At 33.8% G+C, this 26,161-nt stretch overlaps 1 protein-coding gene across 1 annotated transcript in view; it reads right to left on the bottom strand.

Annotated features, from left to right (window-relative positions):
* klhdc8b (kelch domain containing 8B) overlaps window positions 1–26,161 on the bottom strand; it is a 58,977-nt gene that overhangs the window by 9,572 nt on the left and 23,244 nt on the right. Inside the window, exons 2-3 of the mRNA XM_077719984.1 lie at window positions 17,689–17,853; window positions 14,413–14,637 (exon numbers count right to left, since the gene is read on the bottom strand). Of these exons, the coding sequence (XP_077576110.1) occupies window positions 14,413–14,637; window positions 17,689–17,853 (390 nt within the window). The remainder of the gene's footprint in view (window positions 1–14,412; window positions 14,638–17,688; window positions 17,854–26,161) is intronic.

Raw genomic sequence — 26,161 nt, 5'->3', positions numbered from 1 at the left:
AGCCAGCCACAGTTGATGTTTTGGATGTTTTTGTATAAAATCTTGCAGTGGGGGAGGAGCTAAATGATGGAAGATGTTGTGAACTAAGATGGCATCTGTATATTTAACAGTATTGTTTCAGTTCAGGCGTTTGTGTTTTTTAATATCCGACAGTGGTGGTTTTTCGTTTTTGGTTTTCTGTTTTTTTTCCATATATAAGGCGCACTGGATTATAAGGCGCACTGTCTATTTTGGAGAAAATTTAAGACTTTTAAGAGCGCCTTATAGTCGTGAAAATACGGTACTACTAGTGCAAGTAACCTGCTACCAAGATAAGAAAAACATATTTATTGATTGCCACACCACAGGCAAGACCCAATCCCAATTAAAAATAAGCATATAATGGCAACAAAGATAACATGCACATATATCTGCTCAGCTCTTAAAATAAATGTGATGTGTGTGGGGGCAGATAGGTGTCTGGAAGACCCAGCTGGAGCAGACCACATTTATTTAAAGCTCTGAATCAATCCTACTGCTTCTCCTGTTTTGCCATTCCAGACAGCAGCACTCTGCAGACTTCACCAGGCTCAATAAGAAGCTCACTCAAAAAGACATATGTCATCGGAACAGAGGGATACACCGATCAGCAGAAGCTAAATACTCGGATACCACAGTAAAGATATATGTACAGAGATTGTCCAAGCATCATGCAGAGATTTTCCCAACGCCACAACAGGGAAAATATGAAAATGCAGGATAATGACACCCGAGAAATTGGATTGGATAACTTTATTCATCCTGTATTCGGGAAATTTCGTTCTCACAGTAGCAAAAGGGCGTGGATGCAGAAATAGGCAATGTGCAATTAGAAGTTGGTCAAAGCCCTACAAGTTTTCTCAGATGGCTGGACTTCTAGAAATGTGACCTGATCTTCTCAGAATCCTTTTTACTTCCTCTTTCATTCATTCATCCATTCATTCATTTTCTCATGCTTAGGGCAGCAACTTCAGCAGGGAATTTCAGACTTCCCACTCCCTAGCCGGTCCATCCAGCTCTTTCAAAAGGATCCCAAAGCCTTTTCATGACAGTAGTAGAAGAATTTAATTATTCATTCATTTTCCAAACTAGTGAATCGGCGGAAGAGTGGTTAGTGTGTCGGCCTCACATTGGTGGATCCGGGTTCAAATTCAGATCGGTCCACCCGTATGGAGTTTGCATGTTCTCCCCGGGCCTGCATGGGTTTTATCCAGGTACTCCGGTTTCCTCCCACATTCCAAAGACATGCATGATAGGCTGACTGGACACCATAAATTGCCCCTAGGTATGAGTGTGAGCGTGAATGGTTTGTTTTTTTTCTTGTGCCCAGCAATTAGCTGGCCACCAATTCAGGGTACCATATTTTGCTGTATATTGAACGGCAGGGGTATATTAAATGGCGCACAAAGGGAAAGGGGTATATTAAATGGCGCACAAAGGGAAAGGTACGATCCACTACGCACTCTTTATGCCGTGACGGGGTGCATCAACGTTTTGCAGACTAAAATTACTTACTGCACAGGTTAAAACTACTTACTACTGAATAAAGTCTGACTTGGAATTTTAATGAACTTAAGTATCTATAATCAGGCCCCCATGAACACCATACAAATCTTGCCCAAAAAGCTGAGTTGCCGTTTAATATACCTGGGTATACTAAATGATATAAACGGCAGGGATATATTAAATGGCGCACAAAGGGGAGGCTCAAAAAAGAAAAAAACATTTAATTAATTTTAATTAAACGGCAAAATACAGTAACCCCCGCTTATGGCCTGAAGTCAGCTGTGATAGGTTCCGGCACCCCGCGCGACCCTAGTAAGGATAAAACGGTTCAGAAAATGAGATTTGATGAGATTTTGCATACCACTTTTCTTCACAAGCGTCGTGGAGGTGTAAGTAAATATTTCAAAAATTATATTTCAGCTTCAAAACAGAGTGTAACTCGGATACACACTTTTTTAATGTACAGTTTGAGGTATCTACTGCAATGCACTCATATATAATATATCTCTGCTATCGATCAACTAGTGATCAATCCGCAAATCCGAAAATTAAGTGAATGTTCCAAGTATTCCTGGATGGCAGCCACTTTGTATTTTAACCAAAGTAGTGGAATGCTAGGTCTGCACCACAGTGACAAGAGCATTTGTCTTAAGACAGCACATGATCCTTGACATAGTGATTACAGTAGCTCAATCATAGCCAGCGGGGCTGTGGGACATGTTCGAGAACAGTGGGGCATATGAACAGCAGTTCACCGGTCAACTAATGGTTCCACTCAGTCTTGCTTTTACAACCCAACACATTTGTCTTGAGGGTAGCCTCACAAGAACAACTTGCCATTAATCTGTCCTCCTGTCATGACCATATCATAACTGAACTGGAAAACACATTATGTTGGATGACAAATGAATGGTATTGTTTTTGATGTAATGACTCTCTGAGCTAGTCCCCAGTCAAACACATGGACTTACTGAGAAAAAAAACTATAATTCATGCCTTCAAAAGGCGCAATGTAAGCCTTATATTGGTTTGTGTTTGTGGGTACATCCCAGTGATCCTGAACCACGATGTCAAACTATATTATTGGCCTTAGATGTTCAATGAATTACAATTTATTCAGTAAAAATACACAAATTCAAGTTGACAGGCCAAGATTTTAAAATCAATTTGTGAAGAGATAGCATTATCTGTACACAGGTGTCAAAGTGGCGGTCCTGGGGCCAAATCTGGCCCGCCGCATCATTTTGTGTGGCCCGAGAAAATAAAACATGAGTGCCAACTTTCTGTTTTAGGATCAAATTCAAATGAAGAGTATAGATGTATATTCAATTTCCTGATTTTCTCCCTTTTAAATCAATAATTTAAATTTTTAAATATTTTTTTCTGTGTTTTTAGTTCAAAAATCATTTTGTCAAATCTCAAAAAATATATAGAAGTATAAATGTATACATTATATTTCCTGAATTTACCCCCTTTTAAATCAATAATTGTAATTTTTAATCATTTTTTATGTGTTTTTAGTTCAAAAATAATTTCGTAAAATCTAAAAATATATTTTAAAAAAGCTAAAATAAACAATGTTTTAGATCTTTAAAAAAACGAATATTCAGGGATTTTAATCCAGTTCTTTTAATCCATTTAAAAAAATAAATCTAAATATTATGTCTAAAATGGTCCGGCCCACAACAGGGCTTAACCAACACTCTCAGCTAGTTTTTGATGGATTAAATCAGGACTCCACTATTACTTACTAAACATCGACAACAATCTAAAAGAAAAAAAAGAACTCAGGACCCGTTATTGCTCTAATTGTCTTGCATTACTCTTCCAGTCGACATTTGGTTCATTGTTCATTTGTCATTTGGCACAGGCTAAGCAGGAGTGCTTTTGTCGTTGCTAATATAAATAAAGAATGATTGCCCTGCATTCTTTACATGGACTGCAGGGCAAGTAGTAGCTAAGAGGTAAAGCTAATTTGCCATTTATTGTTAAATGAAGAAAGATATACTTAGCTGTTGCTACCAAGTTTTTGATAAAATGAGATAAAAGTAGGAATTTATTGGATTCTATGTCCCAATTAACATTAGACCAACAACATTTCACATTTTAGGACAAATTCGAGATTTACGTATAAAAATCTGAATCCCGACTGTGAAGCAAACATGCCAACTTCTATCCTGCTGTGCTGCCACAGTAGGGGTTCGAACACTCGAGAAAAACTGAGATAAATGTGTTTACAAAAACAAGACATCATGGGAGAGCGCAAAGTGTCAATCCTCAGAGCAAACAGAATTGATGTCATGCAGCTAAGGGGAATTACCACCCCTTCCAGTATGTACCCCTATATTTCTATCTCTCTGACTTATAAATACCGTATTTTCACGACTATAAGGCGCATTTAAAAGTCTTAAATTTTCTCCAAAATAGACAGCGCGCCTTATAATCCAGTGAGCCTTATATATGGAAAAAAATAAAATGTGCCATTCATTGAGGGTGCGCCTTATAATGCGATGTGCCTTATAATGTGATGCGCCTTATATATGGAAAATACGGTATTTAGCTTCTACAGTCAAGTTTGATATAGAATAAGGCTGGAAAACAACAAAATCTATACTGACACTGATAAATGCAAAAAAATATATTGAATAAACACTAGTACTTCAAACAATAGTGTACTCCACGCAGAATAAAAACAAAAAATCCTAAAAAAAACAAAACGTACTGTATTTTCACGACTATAAGGCGCACTTAAGTCTTAGAGTTTTCTCCAAAATAGAAAGGGCGCCTTATAATCCAGTGCGCCTTATATATGGAAAAAATTAAAATGTGCCATTCATTGAGGGTGCGCCTTATAATCCAGTGCGCCTTATATATGGAAAAAATTAAAATGTGCCATTCATTGAGGGTGCGCCTTATAATCCAGTGCGCCTTATTTATGGGAAAAAAATAAAATGTGCCATTCATTGAGGGTGCGCCGTATAATCCAGTGCGCCTTATATATGGGAAAATGTCATTCATTGAGGGTGCGCCTTATAATGCAGTGCGCCTTATAGTCGTCAAAATACGGTACTCATATTTCTTTAGGTTTGGGAGGCAGGGCATGAAAGATATAATAAGCAGGAACATATTTGATATACTTCAATGATTACAGGGCATTTTCTCGTGAATTTTAAAACAGTAGAGATAAATGTTGCTTTTCCTTGGATAGCCTTGAAACAAAGTTGAGGGGAAAAAAGCCCAATATTGCAAAAATGTTGTTGGTTTGGCATCTTAAAGCTGCTTTTAGACTCTTTGAGCATTGCAGCAGTTTTGTTCAATTTTTCGAGGATGTACAAGGAATACTACTGGGTTTATAGGAATGCACCAATTCTCAATCCCTATCAAATATTGCCCTTGTGCTAAAGTCTTAGCATACATAGCTGCAGAGACTTTGTGGTTAAACATTTTCATTCACATGACATTTGACAGTCGAGATTCAGTATGCTGCCTCTTGTTGTTTTCAATAAATATGGTCTGTTGATTGTGAGGTATTAAAACAGGTGATTTATACCTCTATGCTACTCTTTGACACTTATGGAAAAGAGCCAATTATTCAAGGTCAGGATTCTATTTGCATTCAACAAAGGCACAGTACGATTAGTATGTCTTACAGACTTACATGGGAATATTTGAATGTAATTTGCAGCTCGACACAGGGCTCTCTGTCTTTGTGATTTTTTAAGGGGTATGACATTGACAAATGGTTTCATCTTGAGAACATTTATTTTGCTTTGTTAACAATGTTTAAGAATGGTGTTGAAGTTTCCAAGATGTGTAATAATCTGTCATAGTTTTTAAGATGTTGGCAAAAATTACAATTAGAGTATTCAGGCTATTTTCATATATACAGTTAAAAGTTTACATACACTTGAGAAGAACATAATGTAATGGTTCTCTTGAGTTTTCCAGTTATTTCTACAACTCTGATTTTTCTCTAATAGAGTGATAGGAACAGATACTTCTTTGTCACAAAAAAACATTTATGACGTTTGGTTCTTTTATGACTATTTTTTGGGTTAACAGACAAAGTGATCAAAACTGCTGGGTCAAAAATACAGATAAAACAACAGGAATTATCAATTTTAGTGACTTAGAGAGTTGAATCAGTGAAATGAGCTTCATAGCATGACCTCTTAACTTCTTATAAGTAATTATGAGTGACTACAGCTGGTTATTTCTCTGAGGCCATTCAAATAGGGCTCATTGGATGCAAACGCTACAATGGGAAAGTCAAAGGAGCTCAGCATGGATCTGAAAAAGCGAATCCTTGACTTGAACAAGTCAAGAAAGTCACTTGAAGCCATTTAAAAGCAGCTGCAGGTCCCAAAGTATAAAGTACATGACAATGTTTTGTCACTACCACGATCAGGAAAGTATGTATCATCATTAGACACAGAGACAAGCAAAACTTGCAATACTTTTGAGTAATTCTCATTTTGCTTTCCTTCGTATAGGATTTGATTTTAAGAAATATAAGAATCTATAAATTCCCTGCTATAATGCTTGTGGTACTCCACAGTCATCACATATATTTCTATAAGTATTTCCTCTGAGAGTATGCCAGAAAAAGACATAAATGTATGTCTTTTTCTAGCATCCTCTCAAAGGAAATACGTCAACTGCCATCACCCTGGTGATATAGTATAGCTACGCAAAAGTGCACACGTGAGCACAAAAACATCCTTCTTCATCATCATCATCATCATCATCATCACTATCAGTCCCTATTTATAGTTTTGTGCAACACCGTATCCAAGCCATGTAAAAAAGCCTGTCCTTAGTTGTCATTCTCTTCTTGTTCTGGAGTGATATGATTTCAACAAAAGCACAGTTGTTTACAAAAGTGTTGGTAAGAAAATTAACTCAATAAAATGGATTACAATCCTCTGTAAAAAAACAAACCTGCAAGGCCACTCAAATTCAAATGGAAGCTTTATAAACCAATAAAACGAATTGAAAGACATCTGTGAGCTGTAAATGGATTGGTTCTAGTGGCAGTCTATTAATTAGGAGAAGGTGGGAGACATTAGGTAGAAGACAACTTATTAAAACCATACAGTAGTAATCAAATGGTTTGTGTGCATGTTTTTCTTGTCAATAAAACAAAATAGTTTAGCAGTTTAGATTTCTGCTTATTATTTGAACAGTTTTAAATGGTAAAAAAAAGTGAATTAAATATTTCCAGGTAAGACTTATATTTTTTATTTATTTTGGTACTTTGGGGAGAATTCAGCCATTTTAAGTTAGAAAAACGCAACACCAAGCAAGAATGTTACAAAAATGTACAAGTAATGACATTGTCTAAGTGTTTATCCGCTAATTGACTTTACCAGTGGTGGAATCAAGCCTATAACATTTTAATTATTGTTCCGCAACTACTATACAACTGAGCCACCCACCCAATAATACAATACTAATACTAATAAACTAGCAATAACATGAAAAAATGTTAGTTTGTTGTCGAGTAAAATAGATTAATAAAGAAGTTTCTACCAGTATAAAGGCTTGAAGTGAAGTATCTAGTACATTAAGTCTGCTGGTTGCACCAAATTCCATTGGCTATAACATTTAAATGCAAATAACATTGATTACATTTCAGACTCTGCTAAAATGAATCTGCTCGGCGAGAAGAAATGGAAAAGTAACTATAACCAAAAGTCTTTTTTTTAAAACACATTTTAATGTACCGTATTTTCACGACTATATGGCGCACTTAAAAGTCTAAAATTTTCTCCAAAATAGACAGTGCGCTTTATAATCCAGTGCGCCTTATATATGGAAAAAACAGAAAACCAAAAACCACCACTGTCGGATATTAAAAAAAACAAACGCCTGAACTGAAGCAATAATGTTAAATATACAGATGCCATCTTAGTTTACAAAATCTTCCATCATATAGCTCCTCCCCTAGTGCAAGATTTTATACAAAAACATCCAAAACATCAACAATGGCTGGCTCTAGAGGTGACTGTGTAGTGAGTGAGTGCTTCATACCTGGAAGTCAATAGCAATTACCGTATTTTCACGACTATAAGGCGCACTTAAGTCTTAAATTTTCTCCAAAATAGACAGTGCGCCTTATAATACAGTGCGCCTTATAATACAGTGCGCCTTATAATACAGTGCGCCTTATAATACAGTGCGCCTTATATATGGAAAAAATGTAATTCATTGAGGGTGCGCGTTATAATGCCGTCGTAAAAATAGTCGTGAAAATACGGTAAGGTACTTTTTAATTTAAATTACCATATTTTCACAACTATGAGGCGCACCACATTGTAAGGCGCAGCGTCAATGAATCACACATTTTAATTTAGTTTCCATATATAAAGCACACTGGATTATAAGGCGCCTTGACTAGTTTGGAGAAAATTTAAGACTTTTAAGTGCGCCTTATAGTCATGAAAATACGGTATATATATTTTTTAAGTCATTCTGCCCATTTCTATTTCATTTGCTATTGGAAACAATGCTAATCTAAAGGACTACAATTTCAGTTATTGCTGCTTTATTGCAGAGCACTTTTAATTGTGAGCGCTGACTCATGCCCCCCCATAATCCCGGGCATCAAAGTAAGGACCTTTTGCCACGAAACCTCCTTTTCTGACCTTTAGTTTGCCTCTGAACTGCAGCTGCTCTAATGAACAGACGATCGCTGCTAGAGTAATGAAAAAGCATTGTTCTCTTGGAAAGTGCTGTCATTTTGGGCGCTGTTGTCAAGGGTTACAAGTTCCTCACATTTTACTGACACTTTGATCTCACATCCTGATGCTGTATTGATTCCTTGATTCCCGCATTTATTTTGGCAACCGAAGACTGGGGATACAAAAATATATCGAAATGGTTTCCCAAACGGCTATCGGTGTGTTCTCGACAAGAATCGATATACATATCGTTTTAAAATGAGAGCACCCACCGCTAGGGAAGATGAAGTTTTTTTTCCCCACATCCATCAGGATTCTAAACTTGCGGTAGCACGGCACACAATCCCTTCTGTGTAATAACTTAGGGGTGAGGCAACTGTGATTTAAAAACAAAGTATATACAAGGTTAAGGTATTACATTTGCTATATTTTCAATTGAAATGTATAACTATAAATTGAATTGAGATTTTTGTTATATTTTTGGGGTGATGTGTTAAACTTGATGTCTAGTTTTTCTAATTGCTGTTTTGTGCTCTGCATTTTCAGAAGAACAAAAGAATATTGAATATGTCTCTTAGTATTACTTGATTGCAAATGTTTAATCGTTTTAATTGTATGCTGGGAAGGTTATATTTATTCACATTTTTTTTACTTCATATAATTTGGATTTTTACGAAGTAATTTCACATTCATCATTTGGATTTTTATTAAGTAATTTCACATTTATACGCAAGTTCAATTTTTTTGCATGAAAAGACGTTGGGTGGTGATCTGCCTCCTACTGGCTGACTGAAAATAAGTGAAAGACAGTGAGAGGTAAGTGATCCGCTCGGGGAGGTGATGTGATGTAAATTACGAGTCCGAAATTATCACTTATTAGGGTCTTTTGCCGAAAAAACACACCTTATGGAGAAGCACTACCAATTTCGTCATACGCAGTTCTGGTTATCATGACAATTAGGCTTGTGTTGTTGATGATGACGACAAAGCCTATGTCCGATTATTAATATTATTATAATTATAATTATTATTATTATTATTATTATTATTATTATTATTATTATTATTATTATTATTATTATTATTATTATCATTATCATTATCATTATCATTATCATTATCATTATCATTATCATTATCATTATCATTATCATTATCATTATCATTATCATTATCATTATCATTATCATTATCATTATCATTATCATTATCATTATCATTATCATTATCATTATCATTATCATTATCATTATCATTATCATTATCATTATCATTATCATTATCATTATCAATATCATTATCAATATCATTATCAATATCATTATCAATATCATTATCAATATCATTATCAATATCATTATCAATATCATTATCAATATCATTATCAATATCATTATCAATATCATTATCAATATCATTATCATTATCATTATCATTATCATTATCATTATCATTATCATCATTATCATCATTATCATCATTATCATCATTATCATCATTATCATCATTATCATCATTATCATCATTATCATCATTATCATCATTATCATCATTATCATTATTATTATTATTATTATTATTATTATTATTATTATTATTATTATTATTATTATTATTATTATTATTATTATTCTTATTATTATTATAATTATTCTTATTATTATTATTAGTATTATTATTATTATTATTATTATTATTATTATTATTATTATTATTATTATTATTATTATTATTATTATTATTATTATTATTATTATTATTATTATTATTATTATTATTATTATTATTATTATTATTATTATTATTATTATTATTATTATTATTATTATTATTATTATTATTATTATTATTATTATTATTATTATTATTATTATTATTATTATTATTATTATTATTATTATTATTATTATTATTATTATTATTATTATTATTATTATTATTATTATTATTATTATTATTATTATTATTATTATTATCATTATTATTATTATTATTATTATTATTATTATTATTATTATTATTATTATTATTATTATTATTATTATTATTATTATTATTATTATTATTATTATTATTATTATTATTATCATTATTATTATTATTATTATTATTATTATTATTATTATTATTATTATTATTATTATTATTATTATTATTATTATTATTATTATGATTTTCGATAGTGTGTGAAAAAACAAATTTTACTCTAACACTGACATGTTGGAAATGAATATTCCCAAATCAGTCACTAAGAGTTTAATACAAAGTGTAGTTGGAAATATGTATATTCCAGTATGATATAATCCAATAATTCTACAATAAACAGAGATGCCTTGCTAAGGTCCAATTTCAAAATATCAGCGGTGTGCATGACAACTAAGTGGATTCTCTCAAAAAGTGCCTGCTTGAGAGTCCCCAGTGTCCACAATACTGATGATGAAACCTTGCCGCAACCTTTCAAAACCAGCAATTAGTAATCATATGAAAACACCTCCCCTTAATATTATATTTATAATCTTCCATTAGAATGACATTTATCTCAAACCCTCTAAAAACATCGTTTCCTAAAGTTTTGTGCAGTCAATATGCGATAAACTCTAAAGCGGGTGTCAAAGTGGCGGCCCGGGGGCCAAATCTGGCCCGCCGCATCATTTTGTGTGGCCCGGGAAAGTAAATCATGAGTGCTGACTTTCTGTTTTAGGATCAAATTCAAATGAAGAGTATAGATGTATATTAAATTTCCTGATTTTCTCCCTCTTAAATCAATAATTGTATTTTTTAATCATTTTTCTGTGTTTTTAGTTCAAAAATCATTTTGTAAAATCTAAAATTATATTAAGCTAAAATAAACATTGTTTTAGATCTATAAAAAACTGAATTTTCAGGGATTTTAATCCAGTTCTTTTAATTCATTTATTAAAAAATAATCTAAATATTATATCTAAAATGGTCCGGCTCACGTGAAATCAATCACTGATATATATAGGTTATTGCCTAAGTGTCAAAGCGGCGGCCCGGGGGCCAAATCTGGCCCACTGCATCATTTTGTGCGACCCGAGAAAGTAAATCATGAGTGTCGACTTTTAAATCAATAATTGTACTTTTTTAATCAATTTTTTCTGTGTTTTTAGTTCAAAAATCATTTTGGAAAATCTAAAAATATATTTAAAAAAGAGCTAAAATACACATTGTTTTAGATCTATAAAAAACTGAATATTCAGGGTTTTAATCCAGAAATCAAGTCGACGTTAAAGCGGCCCGCGAACCAACCCGAGTCTGACACCCTTGATTTACACAAACTCGAATGATGAGATTTTTACTGCAAAAATCACTGACAAAATCATCATTCATTTTAAGTGGCACTCAAATAGATACGAAGGTGATGCAGGTGCAGAGGCCCTCAAAGGAACTCAATCACTTAAAAATCTTCTTTGAAGATAAAACTCCCACTTTGCAATTCTGCTTTTCTCTTGTAATACAAAAGGGCGGTTCAAGGACATAAATGCTCAAGTAAAGTTTTAAAATAAAATGTTGAAAAGGACTTTTTTTATCATCATCTTTGATGCACTCTGACTCAAAAATACATAATCCGCCTTCATTTGGAAAGGATTATGAGCATTGGGCAGATTACATTCTTATTATGTAAATATGGAGAATGGTCACGATTATTTTGGCATTAATGCATAACTGAAAATGTTGTAATCGTAAAAAAAAGTTTGGTGGAAAACAAAACACATTGGGAAATGCAGCATGTAACATTTTACTCATGTTTCTAAAGTAGACGACTATCAGGAATAACATTTTGAGGAAATTTTTAAAAATATTTTGCTACAAAAACTCAGTAATCAAGCTTTAACGTCGACTTGATTTCACGCGGACCTTTTTAGGTACAATATTTAGATTTTTTTAAATAAATGGATTAAAAGAACTGGATTAAAAGCCCTGAATATTAATTTTTTTATAGATCTAAAACAATGTTTATTTTAGCTTTTTTTTAAATATATTTTTAGATTTTACAAAATTATTTTTGAACAAAAAACCCAGAAAAAAATCGATTAAAAAATTACAATCATTGATTTAAAAGGGGAAAAATCATGAAATTTAATATACATCTATTCTCTTCATTTTAATTTGATCTTAAAACAGAAAATCGGCGTTTATCATTTACTTTCCCGGGCCACACAAAATGATGCGGCAGGCCAGATTTGGCCCCCGGGCCGCCACTTTGACACTCGCTCTAAATTATGCATTGGCAATAAAGTTTGTGTTGTGACACAGTGACTGATTAGGGACCAATTCATGGAAATCATGATGCTGCCTTGCCTAGTCAAAGCCCCACTGAGGCTAAACTAATAGAAAATGATATGAGCAATAAAGCTGAGCTGATCAATATTATATGTGTACATATTTGTAACATAACTTCTTTTTCATTTTACTTCACACTGATATAAATGTGGAAAATTCACACCGACTATTTGGTGATAATATTTTTGATAGGCATTTCTAAAATGTTCAAGAAATCAAGGAGAAGAGGACTCATTTTCAACCATAGAAAGTCAATGAGGATAGATAATTTATAGATAATATGTAAGCCTGAATTGGGCTAAATGTGCCAGTAAACCAATTTTTTAGTGCTACTCTCACATGAATCCTTTCATTTCTAATTATTGTCAAATTATACTGCACTAACCAATAAAGCTGAAGACTTTCCAGTTTTACACACATTTTTTTTTTGGTCTATTCAAGGGGTCGGGAACCTTTTTGACGAAAAGAGCCACAAACAATTAATATTTCCAATGTTATTCCTTGTGAGTCATACTACGAATTTAAAAGACAAAATACATACATGTAAAGAGTGTCTTTTTAACTTTCTTTTGTAATTTCACCACTTTTAAAGTGGAAAAAATGACTATTTTTTATAAATATTCTTATGCTGTTGCCAGTCAATGAGAGAATGCGTTCCAGAAGAGTCTACAGCGAAAAAAAATGAAGATTAAAGCAGTTCTAGATGTAGTACCTCAATTCTGTCACTAGCGGTTTCCATATTTTAGCTCACAGGTTAGCAAAGAGCCATATGCACTCATCAAAAGAGCCACATGTGGCTCCAGAGCCATAGGTTCCCCACCCCTGGTCTATTCTATGATCATTACTGAAGAAAACACATTAATAGCAAAGAAAAATTCCCTCAAATACTCATTTGTCTCACTCTAATTTTAAATAACTTTTGCCAATGACTACAAATGATCCATTATTTGAATTTCAAAACAATTTTAAGGTTGTTTGGACCAGCTTGTCTTTAGGAGTTAGCAGAAAAATCATGTGGCTGTTTTCTAACTGTGACCGACATTTCGGCTCATCCCCTCAGAGGTCGCCACAGTGAAATGATCCTGGATTTTAATTCAGTTTTCTGCAGTAAAGAACGAAAAACCTCAGCCAGCATGTCTTAATTCTTGCGTTAAGAAGTCAAAGTGATCATTAGGACTCCAAATGACATAATTACAGACTGAGATATGACACAAAGAGAAAGAGATGTATTATCCTGCAGAAGTACTCAAGAAAAGCTAGCAGAAAGCAAATCTCTTCTACTGTATTTTCACGACTATAAGGCACACCGCATTATAAGGCGCACCCTCAATGAATGACATTTTTCCATATATAAGGCGCACTGTATTATAAGGCGCACTGGATTATAAGGCGCACTGGATTATAAGGCGCACTGGATTATAAGGCGCACTGGATTATAAGGCGCACTGTATTATAAGGCGCACTGTCTATTTTGGAGAAAATCTAAGACTTTTAAGTGTGCCTTATAATCGTGAAAATACGGTAATTGCTATTGACTTCCAGGCATGAAGCACTCACTACACAGTCACCTCAAGAGCCAGCCATTGTTGATGTTTTGGATTTTTTTGGTATAAAATCTTGCAGTGGGGGAGGAGCTATATGATGGAAGATTTTGAAAACTAAGATGGCATCTGCATATTTAACAGTATTGTTTCAGTTCAGGCGTTTGTGTTTTTTTAATATCCGACAGCGGTGGTTTTTCATTTTTGGTTTTCTGTTTTTTTTCCATATATATATAAGGCGCACTCGATTATAAGGCGCACTGTCTATTTTGGAGAAAATTTAAGACTTTTAAGTGCGCTTTATCGTCGTGAAAATACGGTACTTCTTTCTAATGAAAAATAACAGGCACTTTATTTACCTTGATCCAGATCGTACTCCTCCATGGTGCTAACAAAGTGAGGTCTGGAATAGAAGTTGTGTGGGCCCGGTTGCTGGAGCCCCCCCAGGCTAAAGAAGCTCCGCTCATTAGCTGCACAGCAGGAAAAAGCCCTGCGGCTTGGAATACAGGGGTAACGTGTCCAACTCTTGGTTTCCAGGTCGAACGCCTCCAGCGCAGTCACTGGCATCTTTCCTTGACGACCACCTGGGAATCTCAAGGAAGGAATTCATTTAGTTCTCTTCAACACATAAACACATGGTTCAAAAGCCTGCTGGGCAATGAGATGAGAAAGATTTAGGATAAATTTGTCTATCGGAAATCGTGGAGAATTTTAAGTACCTGGGTGTTCACCTCAACAACAAACTAGACTGGTCCACAAACATAGATACGGTCCTTTGGAGTGTGCAGGACACTGCTGAAGACTTTCTATGACACTGTGGTGGGATCTACAGTCTTTTATGCAGTGGGCTGTTGGGGATGTGGGAGCAAGGAGAGGGACAGGAACAGGCTGATTAAGCTGGTCAGGAGGGCCAGCTCTCTTCTGGGCTGTCCTTTGGACTTTGTGGAGGAAGTGGGAGAGCGGAGGATGCTGACCAGGATGATGTCCATCATAGACAGCACCTCACACCCCCTGCATGAGTCTGTGGAGTCCCTCCAAAGCTCTTTCAGCAATAGACTGCTGCACCCTTATTTGAGTGTTAAGACTTACTGTATGCATACATGTACATCTATGTGTATGAATGTATATATGTGTATGTACACATTTTTATTCATGTATTTATTTATAAACTTACTTATTACCTATCTATTTATGTCTCAAAATGCTTTTACTTGCATCCTCACCATCATGCTACTGTGACAACAAAATTTCCCGAATACGGGATGAATAAAGTTATCCAATCCAATTTATTTACTTATTATATATTTATTTACTTATTTATTACCTATTTGTTTTTTTATAACCTATTCATTTTTTTCTAAAATGTCTTTTCCAGTGTCTTTTTTCTTAACCATTTGCTACTGTGACAGTGAATTTCCCCGAGTACGGGATGAATAAAGTTATCTAATCTAAATAGAATGATGTGTTTACATATGTTGGGGTGTTTTGTCAATCTTATTTTGGTTGATGGAAGTAACATTTGTATCAGCCTGACAACATTTTGGATTCATTGCTTTTATTTTATCATTTCTTTATTTATTATTTATTACTAAAGTCTTATTTAGTTCATCAAAAACCAAACTCATTATTGCAAAAACCGCAATAACACAGAAAAGGCAAGTACTGGTAAAGTTGCCAATGTCTGAAGTCCCGCAAAGAGCCAGAAAATGTGAAAAAAAATTGGCTAAAAGGTATCTGGGAATGTTTTTGACTGCATAAACAGACAGCAAATTAAATTATGTTCTTTCATGGACATATTATCTCACATCTCTACACTTTTGAAAGATGATTTTGATCATTTATTCCCTTAAATGCAAAGGTATTGAAATTCCTGTCCTTAATTTTCTGTGCCAAATACTACTTAGATGACAAGGACCATGTGTTCTAAATACAAGGGTAGATCTTTTAGAACAATTTGCCCCCACAGATTTTTTCCCTTAAGATTAATTTAATATTGACATAAAACAAACAAAAAAGGGAGCAGGGATTTCACAGAAAAAAGTGCAATAATGTAAAAATCTACAGGACAAGGTGTTGATACAAAGAATAGAGTAGAAATCGTCTGCCACAGTTACTAAATCAGATTCCAAATAATGAAACAGTTATGAAGTGAGTCGGATGGATTACAGTCAAAAGTGCAAAAGCATAAAATTACAAGTGTACTGGTAATAGTCCTATCAGATTTGATACTATGCAATTCCTGCTTTTTTATATATTGTACCATAATAAGGATAACGCAGTTCAGAAAATAAGGTGAGATGAGATATATAGTACATGAATAAAAAAAAAAGCCCTTTGTGTCATCTTTCTCCCACTCCACTAAATCGTTTTGGTTGAAAAATTCTATCCTGACAAAGCTGTTCCACTAGAGCGTTCAGATTGCTGCGCTGTGTCAGGGGCTGTTCGGCTCTTCAGAGGTCTGTCATGGCAGTAGACAATTTTAAGCGTGATTGCTGACATAAGCGCAGTTCCATCAATCTCCACACCCACTTACACCAATGTATGAGATTCAATTGCGCTTTCTATTCTATAAATTTAAATAGGGATTAATGGAGAAAATCTTTTGGAGAACAGCGCTCAAAAACTGACAAACAAAGAATTGAGAATATATGGTAGATAGAGCCCTGAGGCGAAACTCTCACTATATAGCTTAGTTTTGCATACCCACTTTCACTTATGGTGACAGCAGTGGGTTGTGATGGAGAAGAGAAATAAAACAAACAAGCTGTTGCCCCTTTTTGCTGTCTAGTTTCCTAGGTGATTGTTGGTGGTACTTGGACGTTTGTCGCCGGTCTTTTGGTCCATGGTCTTTTGGTCGGCCGGTCTTTTGGTCGCCGGTGTTTTGGTCGCCGGTGTTTTGGTCGCCGGTCTTTTGGTCGCCGCTCTTTTGGTCGCCGGTCTTTTGGTCGCCACTCTTTTGCTCGCCGGTCTTTTGGTGCCTTTTGGTCGCCGGTCTTTTGGTGCCTTTTGGTCGCCGGTCTCTTGGTCCCTTTTGGTCGCCGGTCTCTTGGTCGCCGGTCTTTTAGTCGCCGGTCTTTTGGTCGCCGGTCAAATGGTGACAGAGAGTTTACTGTTGGAACCAGCTCTCAAAGTTAAATTCATGAGAGAGAGTTTAATATCTAAGAGAGAGAGTTTAATATCTACAAGAGAGAGTTTAAAATCTAAGAGAGAGTTTAATATCTAAAAGAGAGAGTTTAATATCTAAGAGAGAGTTTAATATCTAAAAGAGAGAGTTTAATATCTAAAAGAGAGAGTTTAATATCTAAGTACTGTTTAATATCAGTACATTTGCCTGGCGACCAAAAGTCCGGTGACCAAAAGTCCGGCGACCAAAAGGGACCAATAGTCTGGCGACCAAAAGACCGACAACCAAACGTCCAGTCACGATTGTGGTGCAGACCAGCGACCAAATGTCCGGTCACGATTGTGGGTGGGCAGTCTCTTCTTGTTGGCATTGTTCCCATTATTGAAACCATATTACTTAATAGTAGTATTAGTAATAAGTACAAAAGTGATTAAATCATATTTGAAGAGTGGGTTTAAATAATAACAACATGCATTTAGTTTCAACTCATCGACAAAACAGAATTTCCTACCCATGATGTAGATTTTGTTTCCTTTTACGAAGGGCGTGGCTCCGTACCGCGGTGTAGGCATGGAGGTCAACGGCTGCCATTGGTCTTTTTCTGGCTCATATACTCTCACCAGGGCTTGGGGTTTGATGTCCGCCCCCATGCCTCCCATTGCATAGACCTTGCCATCTGCAGTAAAATGAACAATGTGGGTAGTTAAAAAAAAATAACAAAGAAACATTCAGAGTGAGAAAGTGGTGCATCATGGAAATATGCAACAGCTGACTCCCACGTTTTTCCTCATATACAGTGTATAGTATGCAGACCTTGTAAGCCAGTGCTTCTCAATTATTTTCTGTTAGGCCCCCCCTAGCAAGAAGAAAACTATTCGCCCCCCCCCCCACTTCCCACCGTGACTATAAATAAAATCATTTTATAAAATTGTTATAAGTACACCATTTTATCCTTATTAACATTAAATAAAAGGAAAAAAAGAAAGAAATATAGTCAAACTTACAAAGAATAACTTTATTAAATCTTGTTTTAAGTCTGCAACAGAAAAGATTTTAAGTGCATCAATGCCTGAAATTAAAAATAAATGAGAGCGCCACTGCCAGCTACTGTAGTAGATGCGCAATTACACTTTATACTAGTACGGCCGAATAAAATCCTGTTCCCCAGGGTTACACGCGCCCCCCCAGGTATCGCACCACGCCCCCCCAGGGGAGGGCGCCCCACTATTTGAGAAGCACTGTAGTAAGCTGATAGCAGAAGCTAACAAGTACAGTGGTACCTCGACATAGGAGGAAAATTTCGAACTAAAATAATTATCTCTAGAAACAAGAAAAAATTCGAGATGTGAGAAAGCCAGGTGACCATGAAATGAGAGGCTGTTTATCATTGTAGCGCACATGTACTTTTTGCCATATCTTTTTCATGTATAACAGATATCTACGAGCACTGGGCGGATTTTGCATTTTCCCGTGTCACAAAGCTTGCTCGTTGTCATGGATGATATCGTGTCACTTGAAAATTCCTTGGGGCTGGAGGTTAGTTAACAATCGTTAGTTAGTTAATCGCCGAGCACCACGAAGAACTGATGACACAGGATTTAATCGAGCTCCAGGAGAGTGAATATTTGTAGCTGTTGCGGAAACTCGTAGCAAGAATACAAAGGATATCAGAGACATGCTAGTGAAATGGCAAGAGTTTTCTGATTTTGTAGAAAAGAGGCACCAAAAAAGCTGGCAAGTGGTCGCACTTTATCGTATTGTGAGGACATTTGTGAGCGTCATTTTCAAAATATTTTGAAGGGAAGGCAAAAACAAACAACTCTTGATGCGTTCGTTTTGAAGACTACGGCTGAATGTCCGGGTGGAGTCAACCCATAGAACAAAGGTAAAATAAATAAATAAATCGTAATTCAGTTTTGTGTGAAGTTACATTAAATATATGTTTGAGTGTGTCTGTATATATTAATCCAAGTTAATTTAAATTAGTTTGTTCCGCTACGAATGCGTCGTCATGGAAAGTTAGTTAGCAAGTTATATGTTACTTTCTTAATAGATTTAGAAGAAATAAAACGTTTTTTTCCAATCCAATATCCTGTTTTTGGTGTTTTTTCAGAGGTTTGGAACCAATTAATTTGTTTTTAGTTCATTTCAATGGGAAACATTCGTTAAACTTTGTTAATCAAATTATATCATGCACTAATCATGATACTTTATTGTTAGATAATAAGAAAAATAGGAAAACATGAAGGTTCTCCAGTATACTGCAATGTCAGTAATTAAAAAGGATGGAAAAATAGGGCTAACTCAATGCTGCAATCTTGCAACAATGTTAAGGATATGCAAGGTCAGAAAATCGAAGAAGTAGATAGAAAGGTTGTACTGTAAGGAGGGGAGTGAATCCTAAATCGTGTTGCAGATTAGCAGCCTATTAGCACTCAGGGAGTTGTGACTGTTGAAATGTGAAAAAGTGAGCCACTTTGGGACAGCGAGGAAGATTGCTCAGTCATGCAGACGGATTGGCTCGGCCAGCAAGCTGTTGCTCAAACTGTGAAGAATTCAGCACTAATAAATATGTCGCTCACTGTGAGTGTAATTACTGCAAACCTATTCATTTACTAGTGAAAATATTACAGTATTCTACATAATGTTAGATGAAAAACACATTCGTTCTAATGTGTTCAGACTGGGGGTTGGTTGAGGATTGAAGAAAATGTCTTTCCTCAACTCAGAAAAGCTTTTGCTTGTTAATCTCTCGTGAGGGAGTTGAGTGGCCTGAGAGGAACATAATTGCAAAGAGATGCACTTAAGGTGATGAGCTATAATAGGCATAAAAAAAGCCTAACCCACAGAGTACTGTACATCTATTTGTATGATTTCTAGGTTTCCATTAGCTGACTCAGATAAATGCATCTTAAAGGCATGTAAGACTTATCTTACACACGTACTATATTTTGTGCTCACCAGCCAGAAAGACGTGCAGCTACAGCCCAAACAGGGGGAACAAATTCAAAACATTATAATAAGCACTTAACCAAGAATGCATAAAACCTCCCAAAAACCACACAAAGAGAATAGGGAACCATATACATTGGTCCCTCAGGACATCATTAACCTTCCACAATAAAGCACACATTCAGTACCCTATGAAAATTCATGAAATAAGTAAATTAATATATATATATATATATATATATATATATATATATATATATATATATATATATATATATATATATATATATATATATATATATATATATATATATATATATATATATATATATATATATATATATATATATATATATATATATATATATATATATATATATATATATATATATATATATATATATATATATATATATATATATATATATATATATATATATATATATATATATATATATATATATATATATATATATATATATATATATATATATATATATATATATATATATATATATATATATATATATATATATATATATATATATATATATATATATATATATATATATATATATATATATATATATATATAAAAATATATAAATATATATATAAATATATAAATATATATATATATATATATATATATATATATATATATATATATATATATATATATATAAATATATAAATATATATATATATATATATTTAAATCAATAATTGGATTTTTAATTATTTTTTTAATGTTTTTAGTTCAAAAATCATTTTGTAAAATCTACAAATATATTTAAAAAAGCTAAAATAAACATTGTTTTAGATCTATAAAAAACAGAATATTCAGGGGTTTTAATCCAGTTCTTTTAATTTTGAATCCATTTTTTCATTTTTTTAGTTCAAAAATCATTTTGTAAAATCTAAATATATATATATATATATATATATATATATATATATATATATATATATATATATATATATATATATATATATATATATATATATATATATATATATATATATATATATATATATATATATATATATATATATATATATATATATATATATATATATATATATATATATATATATATATATATATATATATATATATATATATATATATATATATATATATATATGCATATATATGCATATATACATACACATATATATATATAGAAAAGTTTTGTGGTCTGACCTTAACAGTTCCAATATATTTTTTATTGGTACACAAATAAAATCAGAAGACCAAACTTTTAAAGAATCATCAAGTTGTTTCCATGTATATGTGCACATATGTACAAAATACTCCCATGTTTTAGCCCATCCTTGGTTTAATCGTGCATTCTCCTCTCATTAAAGAATGAAGGTTCTATTCTTTGCATATCACCAAGGGAGTCACCATGGCAACAACAGCGTAACCTACAGACTTATTATGGTGTGGCGGTTTGACAGCATGGCGCCTGGCGACCAAATTCGTTATCAACGAGAGGCAGACCAGTGAGTCATAGTAAAGTGTAAATATGCTGGTTTCTTTCATTGTGTAATATTTCCTCTCCTCTAAAGCAGTAGATGAGAAGTTTCAATCAAATACTTTGATGATCCCTCAGCATTTTTTATTAGTGGCATCCCACTCGTGTCTACGTCTTCCTGTCACACTCTGGATCATCCTCTTTAGGTTATTTATATCTCCACTTTGATGCTCTTTTCCCACTATTTTCCTAATGGACGCCACCGTTTGTCCTTTTCACAACCTCCTTTTATAGCGGGTTTTATTTCTTACTTCATCTAAGGTTTATCTTAAGAAGTAAAGAAAAATAAGAAGAAGTAAAGTCTTAAATTGTATGGCCTCTCATTATTGCAGCAGTGTTTTGCAAGAAAAGCGAGAAATTGAGAATAGCTGCTATTTAGGGAGATAAAACTTGACCAGCCAGATAAAGAATTGTTATTCATTTAAAATTGTATTGCAACCATTTTCAATGCAGTTTTTATTTTATTTTTTGATGGGGGGGGGGGGGGTATGTTTATCTCATGTATTTATTTATTTAATCATGTTATAATATCTTTACAATTGTTTGCATTTGCAAAATAATAAATTAAAAATAATAATAAAAAGTGTAGTACAATGCAGCTTATTTTTATTTTCACGACTATAGGGCGCATCGCATTATAAGACGTATATATATAAGGCGTATATAAGGCGCACTGTAGTATAAGGTGTATTTTAAAGAAAATGTAAGACTTTTAAGTGCGCCTTATAGTCGTGAAAATAGGGTAATTGCTATTGACTTCCAGGTATGAAGTACTCACTACACAGTCACCTCTAGAGCCAGCCATTGTTGATGTTTTGGATTTTTTGGGATAAAATCTTGCAGGGGGGGAGGAGCTATATGATGGAAGATTTTGTAAACTAAGATGGCATCTGCATATTTAACAGTATTGTATCAGTTCAGGCTTTTGTGTTCTTTTAATATCCGACAGTGATGGTTTTTCGTTTTTGGTTTTCTGTTTTTTCCATATATAAGGCGCACTGTTTATTTTGGAGAAAATTTAAGACTTTTAAGTGCGCCTTATAGTCGTGAAAATACGGTAAATACAATTAAAATTGAAAAAATGAATTGGCTGCTCCTAGATAGATTCCATTTATATTTGGACTAAATCTTATGGGTGGGTAACATGCACCTAAAACTGAGTTTGACATCCTTGAAACATCCTACAAGCATTGCCAGTCCATGCACAAAAGTACCGTTTCAAACTTTGCATTACAAATTCATGACTTTCTGATCAATTATTCTCTTCTTAAAAATAATACTCCCATAACTGGCCTACAATGCACTTTCTATAATCATATAAAAGCGGCTATTTTTGTGCTTGGAAAATAAGAGTGTGCAATGTGGTTTTGCAGTATGTGATCTGAATGTTGTGGTTCATACTGTAAACCACCGGTGTCAAAGTGGCGGCCCGGGGGCCAAATCTGGCCCGCCGCATCATTTTGTGTGGCCCGAGAAAGTAAATCAAGAGTGCCGACTTTCTGTTTTAGGATCAAATTAAAATGAATAGTATAGATGTATATTAAATTTCGTTTTTTCCCCTTTTAAATCAATAATGGTATTTTTTAATCATTTTTTTCTGGGTTTTTAGTTAAAAAATAATTTTGTGAAATCTAAAAAATATATAAAAAGCTAAAATAAGCATTGTTTAAGATCTATAAAAAAACTAAATTATATACCCTGATTTGTCCCCTTTTAATTCACTAATTGTAATTTTTAAATTATTTTTTCTATGTTTTTAGTGAAAAAATATTTTGTAAAATCCTGCTAGGCCTTTTAATCCGTCCGGGCGACGTAATCCAAATAAAATATATATAGTTTTTTCCCCAAAAATATTAAAAATATGGTTAAATGTTAACACTGAATGACATGGCAATACCGGATTTATAATACAATGTAAAAACAGAAGTCAAGTCAAGTGTAGACTTGTTAATGTTACTGCTAATTCAAACATTTCCTCTAAAATTATCAATTTGTTTGTCAAGATAAATCCGGATTGTATCAAACCACCCAGTTTAATATTCTCCATCAACAAGTCTTTGAAAATACCCTACATATAATTAATTACACATCTCTTTGGCTTTTCAAATTCAAAACATTGTATTTGCTTTTATTTTGTAGTCATTTGTTTGGCGGTGTGCGATTGTCGTTAAATGTGTGAGAGACATGCTCAGTATGTGAGAGTTGAAAACCTTGTGCAACGCTAATTAAAGACTCCATCAAAGAGACATCGAAATAGGAAAATATTTTAAAATGAGTTCCCTTCAGACCCATTGTATCGATTTGAATTCTACCTTCCAATATATAGAGGGTGTCGAGCTGCCTATTATATCTGGAACATAGTCTAACAAGAAAGGAGCCTAATAGCAAAAGTGTTGCCTTCCAAACTAATTTTGGGATTCTTGGAAGCAAAAATAAATCTCATTTCCCAGAGCAGCAAGCCCTAGACATGCCACTTGCACAATAAATGCTCTGTTGGTGGAAAGAATACTAGATGTACAGTGTTCCCTCGGTTATCGCGGTTAATGGGGACCGGGACCACCCGCGATAAGTGAATTTCAGCGAAGTAGGGATTCCCCTTCAAAAATGCTTAATTTAAATTTAATTCAAAAAATAATAATAATATATATATTTTTTAATTTTTAATTTTTTTTATTTTTTTAACCCCTTGTATACAGTACACCATATAGAATACGTGTAGAGAGAGTGGAATTCATGTTATAACAAAAAAAACTGTAAAATATGTTGTTTCAATGTAATATTTGTATTTTTTTTCCCCCAAAAAATCTGCAAAGCTCTGAGTCCGCGGTAGCTGAACCGCGAAGTAGCGAGGGAACACTGTATACAGTAGATAGGCAGATAGAGAGAGTGCAGGTAGCACAGGGGTGGGCAAACTTTTGGGCCAGGGTGCCATATTGACTTTAAAAATTTGACAGATGGGCCGAGTCAGCACAAGATACGATACATATAAAAAAGTGCATCCGTTAACAGTACATATGAAACATAAACAGAAAAAAAGGACTAAAGTATTAACATATTCATTACTCATCAGTAAAGTATAAAGTACAAAGTAAAGTAAAAAGGAATGTATTAAGAAATATTAAAATGTAATTTAAAAAAAGATAGAGGGGCTGTAAAACCCGAAAAACAAAAGACAGTGGATGGAGCTACTGCCACTGGTTTCTGCGTGACGGCGCCATCTTGGGGAAAAAATAATTTAAAAAAAAAAACATTATTTGGACAACATCGGCGGGCCGGATTAAAAGACCTAGCGGGGCCGGATGTGGCCCGCGGGCCATAGATTGCCCATGATCGTCTGGACCATAATGATCGTAAAATACTTACATTTGACAGTACATTACACACAGAGGTACATATACTAACAAATACAATACTCAAAAAGACTAAACATTTTTGTTTTGAGTTGTAACCGTGGCTACAGCATCAACAGACTGTTTCAGTGGCATTAGTGAATATGTTCAAATTCATTTTCATGTCATTGCCAATTTGACACATGACTAATTTCCAACCAAAGACGCTAAATTGAGTCTGACAGGATGGTGAAATAACTGGTAGAATATGCGACAGGTTATATTATCTGCTGTTTTAATTCATGAGCTTTGTATAATCAAAGGATAATTAAATCTGCCTCTGGTTTAAGTAACACAATAACAGGTTTCTTGACAATACAAAATGAGAATGGGATGATGTTGATTATGATGAGGTACGGCGACAGCAGCTTTGATGCTGTGCAAACCTGCCTGGAATTTGTCGCATGAAGTGTATCTTGTAAATTTCAACAGTTTTGACAGGAATACACACACAAAAACAAATGCACAGACCAGCTTTTTTCGCTACCCCTTGAAGAAAGACCAGTCATTTCATTTATTTGACATGTTACATCGTGCAGGTATGACAGCATCTGATGACATGGCATTAATGGAATGACAACCATAATGAATTGGATGGAGAAAGATATCCAATACCATCTTATCTTATTTTTTGAACCTGCTTTTATCCTGATTAGGGTTGTGGGGGGTGCTGGAGCCTATCCTAGTTGACTACGGGCCAGGGACAAGTGTCAAAGTGGTGGCTCGGGGGCCAAATCTGGCCCACTGCATCATTTTTTGTGGCCCGGGAAAGTAAATTGTGAGTGCTGACTTTCTGTTTTAGGGATGAAATTAAAATGAAGATTATAGATGTTTATTATATTTCCTGATTTTCCGCCTTTTAAATCAATAATTGTAATTTTTAATCATTTTTGTTTTTAGTTCAAAAATCATTTTGTAAAATCTAAAAATACATGAAAAAAAGGTAAAATAAACATCTATAAAAAACTGAATATTCAGGGCTTTCAATCCAGTTCATTTAATCCATTTATAAAAATTAAAAAAATGAAAAGTTTTTTTTCATTTTTTTGTGTTTTTAGTTCAAAAATAATTTTGTTAAACCTAAGAATAGGTGAAAAAAGCT

This window comes from Stigmatopora nigra, chromosome 1 (genome assembly GCF_051989575.1).
Source record: "Stigmatopora nigra isolate UIUO_SnigA chromosome 1, RoL_Snig_1.1, whole genome shotgun sequence".
NCBI classification, from domain to species: domain Eukaryota; kingdom Metazoa; phylum Chordata; class Actinopteri; order Syngnathiformes; family Syngnathidae; genus Stigmatopora; species Stigmatopora nigra.
This window is presented reverse-complemented; position numbering and strand designations above follow the sequence as displayed.